At 32.4% G+C, this 23,433-nt stretch overlaps 1 protein-coding gene across 1 annotated transcript in view; it reads left to right on the top strand.

The window, feature by feature from the left end:
• LOC129789394 (protein scalloped) overlaps nt 1-22,704 on the top strand; it is a 42,627-nt gene extending 19,923 nt beyond the window's left edge. The window contains exons 2-9 of the mRNA XM_055826192.1: nt 13,646-13,773; nt 14,088-14,226; nt 18,313-18,443; nt 20,199-20,239; nt 20,360-20,606; nt 21,051-21,217; nt 21,381-21,615; nt 22,330-22,704. Of these exons, the coding sequence (XP_055682167.1) occupies nt 13,646-13,773; nt 14,088-14,226; nt 18,313-18,443; nt 20,199-20,239; nt 20,360-20,606; nt 21,051-21,217; nt 21,381-21,615; nt 22,330-22,443 (1,202 nt within the window). The 3' untranslated portion in view covers nt 22,444-22,704. The remainder of the gene's footprint in view (nt 1-13,645; nt 13,774-14,087; nt 14,227-18,312; nt 18,444-20,198; nt 20,240-20,359; nt 20,607-21,050; nt 21,218-21,380; nt 21,616-22,329) is intronic.
• The last annotated feature ends 729 nt before the right edge of the window (nt 22,705-23,433 follow it).

Genomic DNA, 23,433 nt, shown 5'->3' with positions numbered 1-23,433 from the left:
ATTCCCTACAAGACTGGGTGGGTTAAAATTGTTTTCTGCGTTTCCTTCAATTAGGTACTTCGCCCTTGTATTGTGCATGACATCCTTTTTTAGATGGTAAACTGAGAAGAAAAAAGGTTCAATAGAAAAATTATTCGTTGGTGAAAACCGCCTGGTATCAGTAGTTTCTGTACGAAATTTTATCGCGATCGGACTAACGGTATAGAAATGCATAGCTGAACAGAAACGAAATTATAGTCAGACCTTACTTTATTATATAGAAGACGTTTTTCGCGCAAATTTTAGAGAGAAAAAAATTGTGATGGTGTATAAGTAGATTGGGGCCACTCATCAATCCCAAAGAAAAATAATTCACAAAGAGAAAAAATCATTTTCATACAACATTTCAGGCGCCAAATTAAAAAATTCGCAAAAAATGCATGACTTTTATATGGGGGCTACCTGAAAGGAGGCTTTGGGGGGGAAAATGAATACGGTCACTCGAAACCGCCTGATATAAGGAGCCTCTGTACCAAATTTCATCGCGATCGGACAAACGGTGTAGATTTGTATAGCTGAACACGACTGATTACCAACAAAGAGACCTTTCTTTATTATATAGATTATTTTACATGGTCTACAACAAAAACCGAAAATGTGTTACTCGAAAAATTTTCCACTTGTTTAGTAGGTTTTTAGGGGACTGTCCAGAAGGGTAAGCACTGAAGTATATAGTCTAGTGACTTTAAAATCTTACCCCTTGCGTAATATGGGCATAATATCACAAATACACCGAAAAAAAATACAATACAGGAAAGGAATTTAAATGTGACAAACTGTACTCCCTACGTTTCACTATGAAACGCCACTCCTTTATCTGATATTTATACTTTTAGCTGTGTTTCTTTCAGACACAGCTTTTGTGTACCGAGCAAAATCGAAAGTCGTCAGATCGGGCTCAAACTTGGGATGAGCACGAATTAGGGTCCCCACATTCCAAAAAACGTATGCGCCAAAAAATTTTTTCCGGCCGGCCGGCCGGCCGGCCGGCCGTCCGTCCGTCCGGAACCTTTTGCTAAATTACAAGAGAACGGTAATAGATAGAGACTTGCGGTCAACGGCAAAGTTTAAATATCGACCGGAAGACATCCGATTATGAGGTCAAATCCACCCCCCCACCCCTCCGTCCGCCATTTTGAATAACCTCAAAATTTTGTTTTCGCTATATCTCAGCCCCCGTAATAGCTAAAAATCTGAAATTTTTATATGTTGTAGGGGCCATCAAGACCTTTCCAACGATACCTCATTTTCGAAAATCGGTCAAGCCGTTTAGTCAATATGGCCGCCCCAATTTTTCATCGAAAATCGACCATAACTCGAAAACGGCTTGACCGATTTTGATCAACCTGGGCTCAAATGAAAGCTTTCAACAAGCCCTACAACTCTTCAGAACATACGAAGTTTTAAAAGTGTCCGCTAGAGGGCCAAAAATCAAAAACAAAATTTTCGATGAGTTTTCGATGAATATCTCGAAAACGCCATTATCGATTTGCTTCATTTTTTGATATGTTATAGCTGACCATATTATCTAGCTACATGCCAAAAATGAAGAAAATCTATGTCGCCGTTCTCGAGATATAGCCTTCCAAAGTTGGCATGTCATATCTCGGGTTCGACAAGTCCGATTTTGATCAACTCAAGTGCAAATGAAAGGTTTCGTGAAGCCCTACAAATGTCTAGAACATTGCAAGTTCGAGAAATGACCGCGAGAGGCGCTAAAGTCAAAATCAATATTTTCGAAAATTTCGAACTCGAATATTTCGAAAATGCCATTATCGATTTACTTCATATTTTAATATATTATAGTTGAGGTTAAGACCTTACCAACGATAGCTCAAACTCGAAAATCTATGGATCCGTTCTCGAGATATGGCCTTCTAAAGATTTCTTAGGGTATGACTTTTCAACTTTTCTCGACTTTGCGCATATTTAAATTAATTCGCGTTCTAGTTTGCTCTCACAAAATTGGTACACTGAAAGAAACACAGCTCCCGTAAGCTTGGTCAGCTTACCCGTACATTTTTTTTTAATATAAAATGAAATTCATGCAAGAAGGGGTTGATTTGTGAAGGGTATTTGTAATGTAGCTGTTTTATAGAAAAATGTATCAAAACTTCCTCTTACATCATTTTATTATAGTTCTGTGTAGCGAGCGTGAGAGTGAGATTGGTGACCAGCTGCTATTAATGTGTGAAAATTTTCTTTCTTTCGAATTTAAACATTGAATGTACATGAAAAGGTACATAAATTGGCTGATATTTTGTTCATGTTAAACTTGCTCATTTGTCGCCAGATTCAATCCTTTTGATCAGTGATCAGTGAAGATTTTTGGTAAATTATAACCCAGTGGAAGGAAAGTGTACAAATTTGCTGTAATTTTTGATTTATTGGACCCTTCGTTTCATTCGCTCACCTCTGGTTGAGTTACACTTATTTGGATACATATGTATATTATTAGGTGGAGCCGGTGGAGCTATATTGAGCCCAACAACTGGTTTCTCATGTGGTTCTTAAACGTGTACCTCGTATGCCAGTGAAGTGTGGGGAAAAAGTGACTTTAGTGACTGTATTGAGGACTTATATATCTTAGTATTTCTTCTTGATTCAGCACATAACCCGGTTGTTATGTACCTATCTTCAAACTTTGGAAGATGAAGATGCATGGAGATGTGTGAATGTGTCTGAGTTTATGGCTGATTTGTCGATGAGACGACTAAGTAAAAGGGGGTTAAGGCTCAAATGTGTTCGGATCTTGTGTCTATACCAAATGTGGGTTTCTAAAGAAGTATTTAAAGCGCAAGAATTGATTTTAATTATTTATTCTTTCCTAGCAAAATATACAGTTTTTGTGTTTCTAATTTTATTGTTTTTTTTTTTTTTCAAGTAATTTTTCTAAATTCGCTTGTAAAACAAAGGTTTTACACAGCCCGAAAAATACTTTCATGAAGACACATTTTAAGAAGTAAAAAGGTAAATATAGCATTAAATTGAAAGAATGAATTGAGGTGTGTTTTGTAAAATTATTCACACCAATTGAATCTTTAATCATTCTTCTATACTATTATAGCAACAGAGTATAGAAAAGAAAAAAAATGCTTTTAGTCTCATAAATACATTAGTTTCTTTACTTGCTTGTACACATAATCTGTTTTCACTGCGTTCGATGTTATATTGTAAAATGTTCTTGCTGATTTCGTATAGCATGCGAGGTAAATTAAGCCTTGTCTGTGGCTATCTTACGTAATCATAAAGTGACCAACATCGAGAGTTTAGTTGCCTTGCAAGTAAAAGCTGTGCCCCATAGTAGCTTATGAGCCTAATGCGTTTCCCCGTTAGTTTCCTCCTTTGTAAACCTTGATTTCTTGTTGCGTTACTCACCGTACATTTAGAATGAGATAGCACTACACTATATGTTGCTGCTGGTGCCAAATGAAAGACAAGAATAAAATAACCACACAGCTATACATAAAGCAGACTTGAGAGACGACCAAGTGCTTAAAAAGCTTCAACAAGTTTACCACATGAAGAGATTTTCTTGCTAGTTTTAGTATGTTTCTCCCTCTCTTTCACTCAAGATTGCCACTTGAGGTGGCTAAAGGCCCAATACTTTTAAATAACAGAATGGGCTATGAATTGAAAGGTTTAAGATACTTGGCTTTTCTTTCATTTCAAACAACAATCAATTTTATTATGATTTAAAAACTTTCAAATACATATTTTTAACTAATACATAATGTTGATCTGTTTGAAATCAAATATACCCACAGGTTGCTGCACCCCAATAACCCAGTACTAATCTAATAGGGTAATAACAATGATTTCATGCGGGATCGTATTAGTTCATTAAACTTTTGGGTCACATATTTTATTTTTAATCAACATTTTTAAATTCATCATACAATAGATTTGGGATGCAGCAGTGTATCAAATGACAAAGCTTTAAAACTTTAAAAACGATACCATCCTGGTAACCTTTTTAAATTACAAAAATTATACTAATTATAAATACAGGTGATAAAAATAAGGGTGAACTTTGTCCTTCAAAAGTTTTACAAAAAGACATTAAATATAAAATCCTTTGGGTTTTTAATTCAACTTATGATTAACCTTCTATATTGGTGTTTTTTTTCTTTTATTTTGTTCGTCGGCAACACACAACTTATGTATTATGCTCTCCACTGCGATCATTTTATTATTGACGTGGTATTTGAGAGTGAGGAAGAAGGAGAGATTAATGCTGTGTAAGTTTGGGTTGTGTGAGCAAAGTATGGTTCATAAACGTATGAGAGTGAGAAGCGAACGCATGACGGTGACGGTGTTCTCGCAAGTCTCCCTGATTGTTTTATTAGACTTTTGCTCAACTAAACGCAAAATTGTGACGCTAAAGATAATTTTTTAGCCATTGTGTGATGTGAAAACGGAGAAAAAAAAAGTAAATATACTCGTGCTTCTGTTCAAATGTCAATTTCATCTGTACCATCCGCATTGTGGTATTTACATCTATGCGATACTACACATAACAAGCTTACAAGTGATTATATGAACGGCAAAAGGAGCCAAAATCTATGTAATACACAAGTGGTTATTTTAATAAAAAAGATTTGTGAAGTGCCTTTATAAATAAACTAGTTCAATTAGTGTATAGAACCTGTGTTAAAAATTAAGTTCACGAAAAATATACAAAGAATTTCTCACATGGAAGAGAACGCATAGAGTGAAAAAAAGTGTGAAGTGAAAAAAAAGTTATACTTTTGATTTATAGCTCAAGAATTATTTCACCTGCAATTCTGTACTCATCGTGTTTGCGCCAAGTACTTACAAGGTATATAAACAATATTTGATGAAACAAAAATATGATTATTTTAATGTTTAAGTTGTTAAAGTTTGTGAGGAAGAAAAAATTATTAATATCTCTTTAACACAGTTTGGTGTTGGGAGATTTTGTGTGGCAGGACGTAAATAAATTGTGTGTGAAAATGTGCAAATTTTGGAATGGGGAGAGATGCAGTGAAAGGGGGTTAAAATAATACTTAAAATACTGCCATGCTTTTTAAAATGATTATAAAGTATAACCCAATGAGGGGTCAAGTGAGAAGACTGCAGAAAAAGAAATACCTACATCATCAACATTTTTCGTGGAATTAAATCTCTCTCTATAGTTTTAAACAAACAATTGATTAATTTCTTTTTTATTTATGCGTCCAATTTATAGGATTTTTCTTATAGTTTTCTTTGCAATGTATATTTAGTTAAAAAATTGGGTAGGTAATGAATTATTGGGAAAACTCGAGAGTCTATGGGTGATTCATCGTTTGAATGAAAGGAAAGATCGCTACACAAATACCAATGAAATTGTAATAATACCAAATACATACACGATATACTATGTATCCATCTCTTTCTCGTCTCTATTGACTTTGATCAAATACTTTACATAATGCCTCGTGTGTGTACATAATTCTGCTCAACTTTTTAGTACAGCGAAGACAAGATAGAGAAATATGAATTACACAAAGTGGTTAAATGACTTATAAACAGCACGTATAGGCTTTAATGGTAGTAATTGTACATAGTACTGTACATATATTTAATGATTTTGTATATATAGCTTTTACTTGCTTATATACACATGTAATATATAAATTATATTGCTGATTTTTATTAATACTCAATGCAAGTGGTTGTATCGGCCATTATCATGGTGCGAATGACTTATTGGGGTGGAAATTGCAACAGGAGAAAATACACATGTGGAAAAAGAAATATTGCATGTCAATTGAAGCATTAACTATTTGCAATTTTTCAAATTAGTCAAGTACATTTTTGATAAGGAAACAAACTTGATAACATGCTTTTTCGTGTTTATTTAATAGCATTGTACGTCAGGTACACACATACTATACTCTACTTAACGTATAGTGCATGGCTTTCCCACAAGGCTACAAAATTTCTGATTAATATCTCATTTCGTTTCCTTTCGAAAAAAAATCGTAGAGAAGACTCATTTACATCTTCGAAGGTGTGTTCTGATTAAACTCTCGCTGTGTGTTCCATCTTTTATTCTCACAGTGGATCTCTTATTCTTTTGCTTTTGTGTGTTGTGCCGAGGAGACAAAAAAGTCGTATGAGATAAAAATACCTGAGTATATAGAAAACATTTATGTAATGCTTGATTTGAGTGTACAAAAAAAAACCAGAGGACAAGAACAACTTGTAGTATGTAGTGGTACCACTTTACAAGAAGTTCTCATATGAGTTTCAGTGGTTTTCTAATTTTGTCCATTTGTTAGTCTCTAAAACATAAGTAAGAGATGTTCATTGAGTACAAATTTTGAAGAAACGCTTTTTTTCCTATAGATTAAAAAAACAAAGTTTAATTAAAAATAAAAATTTTAATCGTCAGATTTGTTCCGTTCTTCTATTATTTTTTCCTAAATCCTAATTTTAAAAAATCATACTAAATCATCTTCTATAATTATACTTAATTTTTAAACTAATTCTTGAAAATATGAATTATTATTATTGGAAAGATTTAGAATGATTTACTGCCTGTGTGAATTATTCTCGCCCTGTGTTTCCCTATTCTGTTTATCAATCTAACAATTCTTTAGAAAATCTCTATGTAAACAAATCTAGACAAACTCTTTAAGTCGTTTGAGTACAGTAATAAAGAGAGAGGCACGAGGAAGAAAAGTACCTACGTCTGTACTAAGATGAGTGTAATTATGTTTCTTATATTTTTTTATGTACTGTCAGTAGGTACTAAAAAAAACTTTAAAGAACATCAAATATATGAAAAGACCGAGAAAAAGCAAAATGAAAGATCACTATGGAAATGAAAATATATGGATGAAAGAGAGAATAAATTGAAAAATATAAAAAATACAGCATGATTTTACTCTTTTGCTGTAAAATTAAAATGAACGAAAAAAGTGTAAGAAAGACTATTGTAGGACTATAAGAAGACGTCCAAGAGAGTGTGAGTTTGAAAGAAAAGCGCGCATGAGGGGAATTAAGAAAGGCGCAACTTGAGACTGGTTCTTGTGTGGCTCCATGAGTTTGCCTCCAATAGTGATGTTGATGATGAGTCGAATAGAGTCAGTCGTTTTCTTCCCCAATGTATATAGTATTTCTTACAATATGTATTCCAAGAAAACCTTGATGGTGAATCTGTAGTGTTTCAGTGTGCGAGCTGAAGACAAGAAGAGACTTCCATCATCAAATAACGATGATCATGGTCGTTTATGCGCCATTTCAATTGGAAATCCAGTTTTTGGACCATTGAAATACAACACTTCGATCTTTTTCTTCTTTTTTTCTGTTGGTACTCTCTTAAATCTACTTCATCCTATATTCTGTACAAATGATGAGATTATGTACCTATAGATTTAATACCTTTCGTTCTTTCTATGTAATATTTTGGTTTTTTTTTTTACTTTTTCTTTTTCAAATCATTTCCAACCACTCCGAAGTTTATGATTAGATACTTCGGGGTTCGAAACGATCAATCATTCTGATCAAGAAATGACACCTTCAATTGAGCGAAAAAGCTTAAGAGACAAATTCGATTAGGTATAGGAATTTTCATCATTATAAAGCATTAGGTAACCTATATTTTGCAAATATTCCGAATTAAAATAATATGAGTCAAAGATTGTGAATGTTTGTAGCGCATACAGACGTTTAATTTTATCTGTTTGTGTTAAGAATACCGTTAATTAAATTTTAAAGTTATATATATATATATATATATATATATATATATATATATATATATATATATATATAATCAACCACATAGTTCTTTTTCAACCAAACAATCAGCTTTCGATTGAAACGAGAAAAGATTTGAGCGCGAAAACTTGCTGCTTTTATGTGAATGTGTCAAGCATAAATTATCCAAATCCATAAATAATTACTCTTATGACTCGGTAACTTTTAAATACGTTCACAATAATTGCCATATTGTAAGTTGAAGAAAAAGAAGCAAAACAGTATATTACCAAGGGAGGAAATACAGAGAGAGTGTAATTAAATTTAAATGAGAGAACGAATTGGGCAAATGAATGTCTTCTAGAGTCATTTCCTCAATCTTAACTTCATTCCTTATGTTCAAGAGTTGAAAAAAAATCTGGACAATTCTTCTTTGGTGTAATAACATGAAAAAATATTTCTAGGAAAATTTCATTAAACAAATTAGTTTGCCACATGCTTCAAGTTTTACTTGATACACCAAGAAGAAGAATTTACAAGTTTCTGTCGGTTGCTGTAATATTAAGGGGGGTCTCTTTTGAGAGCTGGTGAAATTAAATATTTTAATTTTTCTTGGGGTTTTTCTTAAACTTGGTTTTCAAGTGTTGGTGACATTTAAAGACTTATCATTAAAGAGTAAGAAAATCACTTTCCGCCATCTTAGATGCGACGCCATCTTGAGATTTTCCTCAAAACACAAAGGTAGGTTTTTCTCAGGATCTACTGGATGGATTTTGATGGGGTAAAAAGCAAATGAAAGAGGAAATACCAATGCAGATTTTGATGTACCAGAATTTTGAATTTCCACTCTGGGGCTGAGAAAAGTGGAAAAATGTGACTTTTTTCAGAAATTTTTGACGTTTTTTCACTTTTCTCAGTCCCAGAACGGAAATTCAAAATTCCGCTACATCAAAATCTGCATTGGTATTTCCTCTTTCATTTGCTTTTTACCCCATCAAAATCCATCCAGTAGATCCTGAGAAAAACCTACCTTTGTGTTTTAGGGCAGTTCTGCAGAAAAGTCGGAAAACTACAAGATGGCGTCGCACCTAAAATGGCGAAAAGTGATTTTCTTACACTTCAATAACTAGGCTACAAATGTAACCATAATCGGATATCCAAGTTTAAGAAAAACCCCAAGAAAATGACTACATTAAAAATGTGTAAATTCTAACAGATTTCCCAAGAGACCCCCCTTAATACATAATGTAAATAAGATGGCATTAAGGTGTGTCACATCGTAAGTTTTCAACTTATTTCACGTTAGTCTTGTCCCACTTTATTGATCTTTTCACCAAAAGTCTATCATTTCTGGTACTTCTGACTATATAACAAACCACATACGCAAATAGAATGCTAAATAATAAATAAGTTTTTTAGCTTGCAAAACCTAAAATTAAAATTGTCTTTCTAACCCATTTAGCTACGTGTTGATTCTCAAGTTTTAAGGAATTCTTTTGATATCCATCTAATATTAAATAAATTTGCCCACATCAGCAAACATCAACGTTGTTGTAGCAAATTGAAGTTTCTCTATTACAGAATTTTATAGTTTAGTCATGAAAAGTATTTATTACTTATTAAACAATTTTGAAAATGGCTAAATTAGATAATACTTTGCAATTTTCAGAATTACTAGTGATTTATTTTTATTAAAAAATAACATCTCTTTTAGTGAAAAATACATATAATTGTGTAATTTAAGTTGAAAAAATGTCTTTATTTTTTTTTCAACTGGCGTGCTTTACCTTGTTGCATTTGTCACAAAATATTTAATATGTATGTACTTATTGGGTTTTTTATCGTGTTGCTTTGCATAAGGAAAGTCTTTCTTTTATAGTAAAAGATATGGAACAACAAAACTTTAATAATGAACTAGAATAAATAAATAATCCACATATGTACATATGTATATGTCTTAGAAATCGTAAACCCTCCATTATTGACTTTTTTTTTTGAATATTTTCATTTTTTAAAATTATAAATACAGTGGTTTATTGACACTAAATATGTACTGTAGAGTTAATGGATAAGATGAAATGAGCAATTGTGTGAAATGCGAAAGGAGGTGGCGATGAAGAAAACACCTCTACTATAAATCTATTATATAATTTTAAATTAAACAAGACAAACATGTGTGAATATTTCGACCGTGGCACTGAATTTATATTTATTCATTTTTTATGTAATAATCATTTAATTGCGTATAAATGTATTATTTAATTATCACTTAACTGAAATTGACTGCTCTCTTGAATAATGGCCCATTTATTGAAGAGTGCAAAAGATTAAGTGGTTCTATTGACTAATAAGATTCATATTGGTCGAATTGAATATGACAGATAGCATTTAGTTTGAATATTAGGAATTATGTAGTAGATATTTTATGACTCGAATTTTCTATAATGTAATTTTCCTGTGGGAATCTATGATGAAATAAGGGAAATAAGTGAAAGAATTTTCAACAATATGTCCTCCCACATTACTCATCTCAATGACTCATGCTAATATGCTATGCTTCCCATAGAAACATATACAGACAGAGCATAATTCAAAAAATGTCCATTTTTCTATTTCTAACTTCCTCTTTATTCTTTCATTCTTAGAAAGTGTCACAAAATTGTTGGTGTTTCTGCAACTAAAAGAAACATGATATTAAGGAATCAGAGTCAAAAGTATTTTTTAGCACGAAATAATTTATAAACTAAAGAGAAGTACAAGAATATATATAAAATAATTGTGAATGTGGGTGCCGAAAATAAAATCACAACATAGTGGTTTGGTACTCTATCCCGATGAGATGTCATAAATTATACTTGATTGCAATCACACAATAAGCAATAACAAGACTAGACATATTATTCTATCTGCTAAAGCATTTTAAAATGGAATTACATATTTGAAAATGTACACACGATGTGTGTGTAGGTTGTTTAATAATAGAAATTGCATCATAATTTTCAAGTGTGTAAAATCTCAAACAAATTGAGATCATTAGTTTTATATGCTCTTTACCATCCTTCTTTTCACTCTTTTTTTGGGTAACAACTCAATGCCTATATAAATTGATAAAGTTCACAGCTTTTTTGTAAATATCAAACTGCTATATAATGAAAGAGATCTAGTTAATTTCTTTATTAGTAGGAAATTTTTGATTTTGTTGTAATTGAAACATTTGATATCTCACCTCTGATTATCTAAAAAAAAAAATACACCGCTTTGTAAGAGAGACTAGAACTGAGAATTATATGTTTTAACTCAATTTCGAGCTTTTTAAAAATTATAAAAAAAACTTTGAAACATTAACCTACAAGATCTTATTTTTAATTCAATAAAATTGTCAGACCGTTAAATTTTTCATAATTCTTAGCAAATGAACTTTTATACATAATAATCAATAGACTATTATGTATACAGTCAGGTACTGATTAACGTCACGTGGGATATACTCTTTCCACTCATTATTATTAATGGGTGAGAAGAGTACATCCTATGTGATGTTAAGTAATACCTGACTGTACCTACCTAATATTTTGAAGAAATTTTGGAAATGTTTGTTGTTTATGTGCATTTCTTTTAAATAGTTGATTACATCGTAATGTAATCCTAAAAATCACATTATTTTCACTAAAAATAAATGCAAAAAACATCTGTAGCAGACTACAAATTAATAAAGGAATTAAATATTTCACACATTGTACATTTTTAATTCTCAAGAACACTTGAAGGCGTAAACCAAAATATAAAAGCAACAAGAGTTTAGATTTTAAAGACTCAGTGTCTGCTTCAAATGGCACTTGATATGCAGAAAATATTGAAGAGTGGTGTCTTAAGCAAATTTCTCACCTCTTAGTGATAACTCTGTGAGAATCTCTTGTATCTAAGATTATGTTATTTGTACATTTATCATGGCTTTTTCTGTTTCCCTCTCTATAGTATATTGGAAGACATGTGGAGACCACTGTCACACCGCATGGTAGTTTAATATACTACCTATTGTATGTTCTATATACCTATATGACATATGAGTGAAGTGTGGTGGAATTTTGAGTCAACAAACCAAAACCAGAAATAACAACTTTGCATATTAAACACCTGTGAGCTTGTTTCATTCTCTATATTTTTACACTATATATGTATATTACTAAAAATTATGTATATAGAGAAGTAACTCGTTTTTCATTTGGGAAAGAATCAGAGAGAGAGAGAGAGAGATAGAGAGAGAGAGATCTTAACGAGACCGTTGATTTTCTGAAACTTCTGAAAGAAAAGAATACACTCTAATATGAATTTTATTCTTTACGAGACTTAATTATGTCATGTTATGTCTTAAATGATATGTTTTTTATACCATATAATCCGATATCGTTATAAAAGTGATTATTTTTTTCTTCTAGAACTTCTCTAATAAAAAGAAATTGCTTGTGCAAATTAATCTACTTAATTTAATTTTTGAAGTAGTTTTAGTTGTGTTTTTTTTAGACACAGCTTTTGTGTACCGAGCAAAATCGAAAGTCGTCAGATCGGGCTCAAACTTGGGATGAGCACGAATTAGAGTCCTCACATTCCAAAAAACGTATGCTCCAAAAATTTTTTTTTACGGCTGGCCGTCTGTCCGGCCGGATCATAAACTTAAATTGGTACATTAAAAGAAACACAGCTCTCGTAAGTAGGGCTCCGAAAAATCGAACTTTTCGATGCTTCGAAGTGTTGAGAAAAAATCGAAGCACTGCAAAAGAACTGCTTCGTTTTTAAAATGCTTCGATTATTCGAATAATCGAATAAGCTTCGAAGCTTCGAGTAATTTTTAGATATTCGAAGCTTCGAAGCTTTTTGAAATATTCGAAGCTTCGAAGCATTTTAGGTATTCGAAGCGGATGGACGATTCGTTTTAAAAATGCACAATTGAGCTGTGCTTTTTTTTTGTGAATTTGCGTAGCTTGAAGAACTTTTCTTATAAAATTAACAATGTCCTTAAGAAATTATTTTATTTTTAAAAATCTTTTTTTAAGGTGTCTTCAAGCGCGAAGCGCCTTTAATAAAAAACTAATGTCCTTAAGAAATTATTTTATTTTTAAAAATCTTTTTTTTTAAGGTGTCTTCAAGCGCGAAGCGCCTTTAATAAAAAGTAATGCCCTTAAGAAATTTGTTAAAAGCTTCGAAGCTTCGAATATCTAAAAATTACTCGAAGCTTCGAAGCTTATTCGATTATTCGAATAATCGAAGCATTTTAAAAACGAAGCAGTTCTTTTGCAGTGCTTCGAATACGCTTCGATGCTTCGAATCACCGAAGCTTCGATGTTCAGATCGAAAGTCCGAGCCCTACTCGTAAGCTTGGTCAGCTTACAAGAACATTTTTTTAAGTTGTTCGGAAACTATGTATGTAAAAATAAGATATTGGACCTTATTCAGCGACCAAGAAAGAAACCCTTGAAATTCGCTTGAAATCTTGAAATTTCAGTACAAAAATTAAAGATTTCAAGGGTTTCTTAGTCGCTGAATTAGGCCCATTGTAAGAGATTCTTTTTGTTTTTTTTAAATTTTCTTATTAAAAGAATAGCCACTTCAGTGTACACTTACAAGTTAATTTAGAAGCAGCATAAACAAATTAACGCACACTATGTATGTAAGAGAGAAAAAATATCGTAAACTTGTACGCATTCAAAGTTACAATCTTGATGCCCTCAGAGGGATTCCCTTTGTGTATAATATGTACCTACTTTATGTTTTCGAGGGGGTTTGATGTGATAATTGAAGGAAGAATGAAAATGACATGATAAGAATGAGTTTAATTGCATTTATTAAGTGAGAATATTGCGCTAATGTATGATTATTTTCTTCTGTTCAATTGCAGATAGTGTCGTTGGAACCGCCACCATAACGTCTCCGTGGACACCAGTTAGTGCCGGTCCATTGGGACCGGCCGACACAAATGGCGCAGGCTCAGACTCAAAGCACTTGGATGTTGGAGATATGAGCGATGTAGAGTATCCCATACCCTTTAGTTACCATCATCATCATCTCTCTTGTCTCTCCATTTCGTCTCTGTTATATTGCATAAAAACACAGAGAGAGGAGACCCATAAGGGCATGGGGAAGTGGGGTTTTGGGAGCAATTCAAATGGTACAATTGAAATTAATTTGTCATGAACTTTTTTTTTAAATGTGGACAATGTCATGACTTAAGATGGGAGAGAGAGATAAAGGAGAGATGGTATGGCATGGTGATGAAATAATTTTTCAAAGCATGTACCATGTGATTGTAATGTATCTTTTGTGTCCCACCAAAAAAATAGGACGAAAAGGATCTGTCGTCGGCCGATGCTGAGGGTGTTTGGAGTCCAGACATAGAACAGAGCTTCCAAGAAGCTCTAGCTATATATCCACCATGTGGAAGACGAAAAATTATCCTGTCCGACGAAGGAAAGATGTACGGTGAGTGTTATATTTATATTATGTTGAGGTCTTATTGTACTGCCGCAAAATCTTCATTCACAATGTCAAGTGCACATTAACAAAGAAGAAATTCTAAGAAACTGGAGAATTTAATTATAATGAGGTAAAAGCAAAGTGGAAGAAGGTACTTAAACCTTGCCCCTCTAGATGTATTACAAACGTACATAGACAAATTGCAATCGCGATTGTAATCACTTCTTTCACTTCAATAATCCCCTAAATGTTAAATGTTTCTTATTTATACCACTTTATGCCCTAATGGGGTTCACTTTGCTTCCTCAACGTTTATCACTAGCCTAATTACTATGGCACACAGAAACTCTGTTTCGAAGGTTACCTATACCTTTCATATAACATACAATTTAAAATGATAATTGACATTTGTTACTTGAGAAATTTTCAGGAATATATAGCATTTCCATATACCAAAGAATATGGGAATTATTATGGCTTAGTTTTATATTTTTTCTCAAAAAATATTCTTCCAACAATCTAACTATGCTATTGAAGTGAAGATCACATTAGATGAAGTTTGGGTAAAAAGTTATTCAATTTTCAGATATGGTTTTTAATCGTGCCGAGATAGATTTAATAAAATTGTACTTTAAGACATTGCTTTAAAATATTATTGTTTTTTTTAGCAAAACTTAGCTTTAAGTATTTTTTGTGTTTCTACAATTTCAAAATCTAATTTTTACGCTTGTATATGATTAATAAGTGTTTAGAAAAAAATCAAGAAGAGTTCCATAACTTGATCTAGACTTTGGTACCGTTGGTATTTTTGTTTTTTTTTAAAGCTCACAACTAAGAATATAAGCAACTCCAACTAAAGAAAACAAAAAGCTAATAATTTTTTTTATACAACTACAAAATCAATTGGATGAATGAACGAAGATGTCAGTAAAATGAAAGCTCGTTGATCTATTTTTTGCTATATATACATACATAGTACACAGAGTATCTAGATATGTATATGATTATATATAAATGTATATATGTATGTATACATATGTAGGATATTTCAGAAATTATTTTTTAGGAAATTAACCTACCTATACTTGTATCTATTTGTGTGGCAAATGTGTACTATTATTTGACAAATCAGTTAAATACGAATGTAGATTCATATATTATAAAATTATAATAAGCTCTTCGTTTTAATCTGCAAACAAAACAATATATTTATATATATATATATATATACATATATATTATTACTTTTTGACGAGTCATTTGATCTAATATTTACTCCCTCACCTCAAGAGAATGTGAGCCAGAAAATGTGTCAGTTAAATGCCCTTTTTTACAGGTGGATCATTATACCTTTTTATGAATGAGACCTTTTTTTCCCCTTGGCCTTTTATGCACACCAAAGCAATATTTTCCTCCTTATACCTACCATCCTTGAGAAATTCTTCGTATTTTCGAAATTGAGAGCGCGCTTCTTTTAGCTTCGGGGATACAACATTGTGCGCCTGACTTTTCCCAAAGTGGTGGGAGAGTAGGTGCTTTTCCCAAGTTTTCCAATGAATTTCATCCGAGAGAGACTAAAAGAGAATGGTGCTGGGGGTGAGAAAGAGAGACTATATACGTAGACGCGGTATGACAATGTGGTGCTTTTTTTCACTCGAAGTTTGCCAGCTATGGGGTACGGGTGGAGGATGTGGAATGATATGGAGACCAATGGGATATTTGTCTTATTCTGCAATTGCCTTTGACTCTTTCCCACTCATTTCGGGGGTCCTACTATGTAGCATAGTACGACGCAGTGCTACTACCTGATTTGAATTGTTTATAAATCAAAAAGGTTTCTTACAATAGCAGAAAAGTGTCTTAATTTGATTTGTATTTAAATTATTTTTACACAGCAGCAGCGTCTTTTGTAGTCAGATCAATAGAGGAATAGGTAACAATCAATGAATGATTTTCTTAGAGTTTTTCCATTCAATCCGGACAGTTAAAAACTTTTATTCCTACTTTCAAGTTGTCTTTCTAACATTGCGTTAAGACGCTTACCAAAAAGGTTAAACTACAGCGGATTAGGTCAAAATTGAATTAAACAAAAAAAAACAAAACGAAAAATAAATAAAATCGGATAATACCCCAAGATCCACCATATATAAAAGGCGGTTATTGTGTCTCTGTCTTTCACTGCTTCTACCACGTTTCTCACTCACACCCCCTGGGAAAGTAATCCAGAATTTCCATTGAATGTATGAACGAGTGTGTGTGTGTCGTGTACCCAAAGTGAATGATGCAGAGGGGAACTAAACTATGCCAAGAATGTGCAATTAGTGAACGTACAAGGCGTGTTCTATGAAGAGAGAGAATATGAAAAGAGCCCTGGGAAGTGAGGAAAAGTGAAAGAGAAGGCGAGACTTACGATGGGGGTTGCTTTCTATTGTGTATGTACAACAATTTTATGTAATATACCATCAACAAAGGAGAATTTCTATGAATGGGAATGAGTCAGTTTCCCTCCATGCCACCATATACATACATACAATATATGTATAGCTTTTAGTCAGTAAGGAAATTCTAAGAAGGCACAAAAAAAAGTCAATAGGAGGGAGAGCTTTTCTTCTTTTACCTCTCCTTCTTATAAAATCATGGTGAAAATGATGTTTTGGGAGGAAGATTGGTGGTGCCGGGGGGTATGCGATGGAAAAACAACACCCCTCCCTACCAAAAAGTTTTTTAGCCTCATCCTGTATGACGGGATGAATTGTTGAATTATTGCTGTGAAATTTTCATCGTCATCCTAGTCATCAAGCTTCCGGAAAATTTACTGTGGTAGAGAACGAAAAAAAAGTGAGTGGCGTGTCAAAGCAAAAGGGAGAAGGATGGAAGGACTTTGTCATACTTCGTGCCATGTATGAGGGTTTCGATGGCGGGGATGAAGAGGTGGATGGGAAAATTTTGCACAGATTTTCACGTTCTTCACTGAATTGTTAGAGTGGCTTCACGGAAAAGGTCACAGAGAGAAAATGATGAGGAAATAAGAAGAGTATATGGAATGACAAAAATGGGATATGATTTTGTTGGCAAAAGTTGAATTATAAGACAAAAGGGAGAAAGGATATCAAGTGTGAAAAGGTCAAATATTTTCTTCCTTTTCCTCTTGATCCGTTCTGCGAAGACAACTCCATCACAATTATTATTTCTATATACCTACATACATATTTTCAATTTCTGACCTCTCTCTTCCATGAAAACAATTCCCAGAATTGTTTGTAGGAATCGAAACTTTGAAATCATTGGGATGATCCGGATGAATATTGACGTGGGATAAAAATTTCTATTTAAATATCTTAAAATTTAAAAGAATCTAAGTATGGGTTAAAATCTTATAATTTATATGAAAAATGTAATATAATTTGAAAAGCATGTACCACAGAAATGATTACCTAAAAATAAAGTAACACATCATTTCATTATATTGGCAGACAAGAGGTAGTGAGTGAAATTGCAAAATGTCGGAAAATTTATCACACAAATTTGATACTCCCCGTTCCCTTTGCTTTTACACTTCTGACTTGACGAAATTTAATTAACAAATGCATATCATCACTTTCCTTCATCATCTTGCGCATATATGAAGAGTTCATGTATGTATGTGGCTCTATTCAGCATTGTTGATGATAATATCGCTTTGTTACTCTCTAAGGATATTCTCACATAGAGAGTGAGAGAATTGGTTGCTTTCATTGGCTTTTCCTTTCCCTGTATAAAAGGCATTTTCTTTGGGGTATGGTGTGGATGGTTACGAATGCTTGTGAGCTATAGGTGTATGTGCTCACCCAGTGCTATCGTGGAGGGTGAAATGGGGTGGAAAATTTATGGGAATTTCTTATTGTTTCAAAGTTTCCCACTTATGTGTGTATGATTAGCCTTCGGTTTTCCTCATTTTGTAATTAGTCTTTTGACCCCTTTACTTTTTTGTTCATCGCCAATTGTGGTGAAATATGATGTATTCGCTTTACCTTTATGTACAAAAATATGAAATTGATTCTTGCTATTTCCTTGCACAGCAAATTGATTTAATCATTTGATTTTGATTCACAGGCCGAAATGAACTGATAGCCCGCTATATAAAATTACGGACAGGAAAAACAAGAACACGGAAGCAAGTTAGTTCACACATTCAAGTTTTGGCGCGAAGACGACTGCGAGAAGTTCAGGCAAAATTGAAAGTGGTAAGACATATTCTTTTTTTTTTATTGTATATTCACTTTTTTTTGCTATTGTTTGCTGTTGAAACATGAGATTCTGTGATTGATACGGAATCACTGACCTACAATCTTAAGCAAGAAATTTATATCCTTTAGCTTCAATATAGACACACATCTTGCGTTTTCTTTTTTTTAAGTACAATTTTCTCATTGATCTTTCAGATAACAATATTTTTTATTACATTAAATTTTAATTTACTATACAGAAAAGTTATTTCCTAAGAACTTTCCATCTTGACTCTATCTCAACATGTTCTAATACATCTTGCTACCATGTTGAACAAATTCGCCTTACCTGTTACTTTAAGATTAATCTGTACTTTCGAGACGAGGGGCTTTTGTTAGACAGTAATAAATCATTACTTTTATTGAACTATTAATTTGATCAAAGACTTTAATTTGGTACCGGATAAACATTAGAAGATTTTTTTTCAATATTCAAATAACATCTTCTTTATATAAAGCTGAAAAGTTTGTATGTTTGTGGCACATGAACTCCTCCTAAACGGCTGGGCCGATCTTTATGAAATTTGGTATGGGGGTAGAGGTGGTCAATACGAGTTGCAATCGCTATGTGGGATTCTGCCCCAACCCCCCTTTGTAGCGCCCCCACAGAAAAATTGATTTTTCCCATTTTCTACCTGCTGAAGGGTCAGATAAAGGGATTTTTTTATTTTAAAATTTTTTCGGGTACCGTATTATTCATCCCCCTACAAATATACGCCCCCCTTTTTATAGTTTAAAATGGAGTTTGCTCACACGTGATTGGGGGCTCGGGTTGACTAGTAATATCTTTTTATTAAAAATATACATTTCGGATGTGAATATAATTAGGAGCTCAAAATTAAATGAATATAATTTGAATCTAGTTGGAAATTTCAGGATTTTAAAAATAAAATTCTAAAATTCTGCTGTTTTCTTTCCTTTAATTTATTAAATTAATGCAATAGTAAAAGACCGGTCTCATGTGGTATGACATTTTGTAACATTTTCTGCAAATTCATTCATTTTAGAATAAAATTGCATCGAATGAAGTAAATAATGAACAAAAAAAACACAAGCAAACTCTTAAGAAACCTACACTAAGGAGGTTGTGAAAGAGCGTAGTAGGGAAAAATCGTAAATTTTCTTCTCTTGCTAGATACATATAAAATTTGAAATTGAGATTTCAACAAGTTACTGAGCAAATGTTTTGGTCATACATGGGTAAAACAACTCAGTGAAGTGTGTATTCGATTAATTATTTACTTTTTTTTTTCTTTTTCTGTCAGTCTATCTATTTCATTCAACAACTTAACTTTATATTTTTTTTCAATCCAATATTTTCTTATACACACTTGCTATATAAAATCATAATGTTGAGACAATTTACAATGATTTACACATTTGGAATCCTTCGTATCAAATTATATATACCTACATTTTTTTTCATTTACTTTTAAAACCTAGCGCGACAGCATCAATTTAAAAATTGTGTCATTGAATGGATAAAAAGTCACGATTACATGCCTATTTTGAAGCATTAAATTCAATAAGAAGGTGAAAAATCAAAGAAATGTAGAGAAAATTTATTTGTCGTGCAGAATCGTGCGATAAATGTCCAATGATTTTCGTTAAAATAGGATGTTGAAAATCAATCAACCGAATTAGAAATTACAAACAAAAATTTTCTAAAGAAAGATATTTTTATACTTTCTTTTTTTTTCTTACTCGTTACAGCAATTTTGGCAGCCAGGCTTGCAAGCTGGAACTTCGCAAGAGTAAGTTTTTTTTTTTATTATTTCGGTATAAAAAATTGCATAGCTGAGAAAATACAACTGACATTCTCTCTCTCTCTCTCTATCTATCTTTCTGTCTCTTACTTTATGTCCTGGCAACAGTATCAAGCCCTTCGCCCAGCCACCCTATCCAACTGGAAAACCATCTGCAACAGCAGTATCAGCTCCTGTTGAAAGTGGACTCCAGACCGCCCTGCCACCCCCATGGGAAGGAAGAGCAATTGCCACCCAAAAATTTCGAATGTTGGAATTTTCGGCGTACATGGAACTTCATCGCGACGAGACATATCACAAACATCTCTTTGTTCATATAAGTGGACAACCAACATATTCGGATCCACTCTTAGAGGTAAATGTAGAAGAAAATAAGATAAAACTATTGTTTGAATTTAATGAAAAAAAAACACAAAATGAATCAATTTTACATATACATAATTTCTAAATCGGTCTATAACACAACATCTTAATTTATATAGAGAAGACGTGCTTAGAACTATAATATTTATATGTCATCTATACCTAATATGTACTAAAAGATATTATTATGTACTTCAAAAAGATTTTTTGAATAAATTGGATAGACTAGGGTGACGAAGATAGATATTTAGATAGATTAGACTATATTTGAATAAAAGTATTTTTATCACGTAAGCATCTATCTAAATGCTAAAAAAAACAATAAAAAAATTAAGAAATCACAATTTCATCATGAAAATATTTAAAATATTTCAATTCTTTTACAACAAGTAAAATTAATAATCATAAAAATAATTACATTTATTTATCATTGTAGTCAGTGGATATTAAACAAATCTACGATAAGTTCCCGGAGAAGAAGGGAGGCCTTAAGGAATTGTATGAAAAGGGTCCACAAAATGCATTCTTCCTAGTTAAGTTTTGGGCAGATCTCAATACAAATGTTCAAGATGAAACGGGTGCCTTCTACGGTGTTACCAGCCAGTAAGTAATTTTATTTTGTTGTTAAATACCATCATCCTCTTCTTTTCCACCATCTAATTGGGGAGATGAAGCAGAAATCTCTAATGATCATAAATTATCAAATGATTGATGTTTGCTACTCTTGAGTAACTCTTTACCCAATATACCATTATTGCAATTGCAGATATGAAAGTAATGAAAATATGGTGATCACCTGTTCAACAAAGGTGTGCTCATTTGGCAAGCAAGTGGTGGAAAAGGTGGAAACGGAATACTCACGGCTGGAAAATGGACGTTTCGTGTATCGCATCCATAGGTCACCAATGTGTGAATATATGATAAATTTCATCCTCAAGCTGAAACATTTGCCCGAGAAGTACATGATGAACAGTGTTCTTGAGAATTTTACTATACTTCAGGTGAGTGACTTGTATAGTATACATACATAAGTACCTACCCAGTGTTTTTTTTTCACCATATTTTTCTTAGTCTCACTCTTGGATATTGCACAAAATTCACTAAAAATGATCCAATTTTAGTTTTCGTCAAGGGGTTGAGAACTCCGGAGTTTTTAAACATAATATTTATTTTTTTTTTAATTATTATGAAATAAGAACCTACTATAAATAATAATACAAATTAAGTTCAGAAGACACTCTCTCTTTGAGATAGCAAGTCAATAGAAGTTAATTTTAATCACATTTACACACTAAGTTGTAAAAAGATCTTTCTTTCTTTTTGGGTGAAGAGCAGCAAATTTAGTTTGAATAGAATATAAGAAATGTCTTTTATTTTTTTTGTTGTTGTATGTGATAGTGTGATAAAACCTCAAAAGTTAAAAAAAAAAGTCGTGTGAATGAAAATAAATTAGTGGTTTTGATAAGTTTATGAATAATCTTCCGAAACATCATGAAAGAAGAGATATTGTTAAATTGAAATAAACTTTAGCACTTCATAACATCTTATATTTTTTTTATATAAAATATCTCTTGTGTACTTCACATTAGGTATTTTCTTCTCTTCTCTTTTCCCTTCCTCAAAACAATACATATGTACATTTTCGCTCTTAGTCATGCAACTATTACAAGAGGCTAATGTCTTATTTCTTTTTTCTTCTTTCCCAACCATTTCAGGTGGTATCAAACAAAGAGACACAAGAGACACTTTTGTGTACAGCGTACGTCTTTGAGGTGTCATCGAGCAATCATGGAGCGCAACATCATATCTACCGCCTCATGAAGGAATAGCCAATCGACCGTGAAAAAGGGGGTGAGTGTGATGATGGTAGGATTAAAATGGAAAATGATATTTAATATCAGCAATAGCAGCGACACTCTTCTACTTTCCCATGGTTTTGTTTTTCACGCCAGAAAAACTGTAAATCCTCCCCAGTTTATTATTTTAAATTTTTAAAATTGCGTTTCAATATCACGCAAAAAAAATTTTTTTTCATTCAATTTCGTCCTTTTTATTTATTTACCTGTGGCAATAAAAACAATTAAAGTACAGATGATTTTTTTTATTTTTTTATTCGTTCCATTTTTTGAAAAATTTATATATACCTTTATATATTTTTTAATGAGTCATGTAATATTCTGAAAATGTAAAATTTTCTCAAATTCTACAATCGTAATGTATGTGGATGAAGGATTATAAATGGAAAGAAACAGATAGAGCAAGGAAAATCATTGCAACAAACACAACAAAGAAAAAACTGCAACAATAATAAAATGCTATTAATAACAATAATACATAATAAAAATATATGTATATTATATGAAAAAGAAATACAATATGAAATTAATTTATTAGGGGAACGTGGCCCAATTCGGACCACCGCCCAATTGCGACCGCCCCTTTTTCTCGTAAATGACGAAATATTATAAAATTAGTTTCACTACATTATGAAGATATTATAGTAAGGTAATGTTAGCGCCTAAAATAAATTAATTTGGTACACAACAGGGCAAATTAAAAATCAAAATTCATTTTCAGCACTTGGCCGACATTTTCTGATTTTAGAAACTAAGTTGATATGAGTTTTTTTCCCATTATTATGTCTCATATTATGCCGCGTTTCTGTAGCTTAGAGGGTCTAGTTTATTACTTGATTTACAATTTTTTGAAAGATTTTAGGTATTTTAAGTAATTAAGTGAAAATGTAATACATGCAGAATGGTCTAATTGCGACCCCCAAAATGTTTCAATTCGGACCGTCTATTTCCACCATTCACCAC

Source organism: Lutzomyia longipalpis, chromosome 2 (genome assembly GCF_024334085.1).
Source record: "Lutzomyia longipalpis isolate SR_M1_2022 chromosome 2, ASM2433408v1".
NCBI classification, from domain to species: Eukaryota; Metazoa; Arthropoda; class Insecta; order Diptera; family Psychodidae; genus Lutzomyia; species Lutzomyia longipalpis.
Note: the sequence above shows the minus strand (reverse complement) of the source record. Positions and strands in the feature narration are given on the sequence as shown.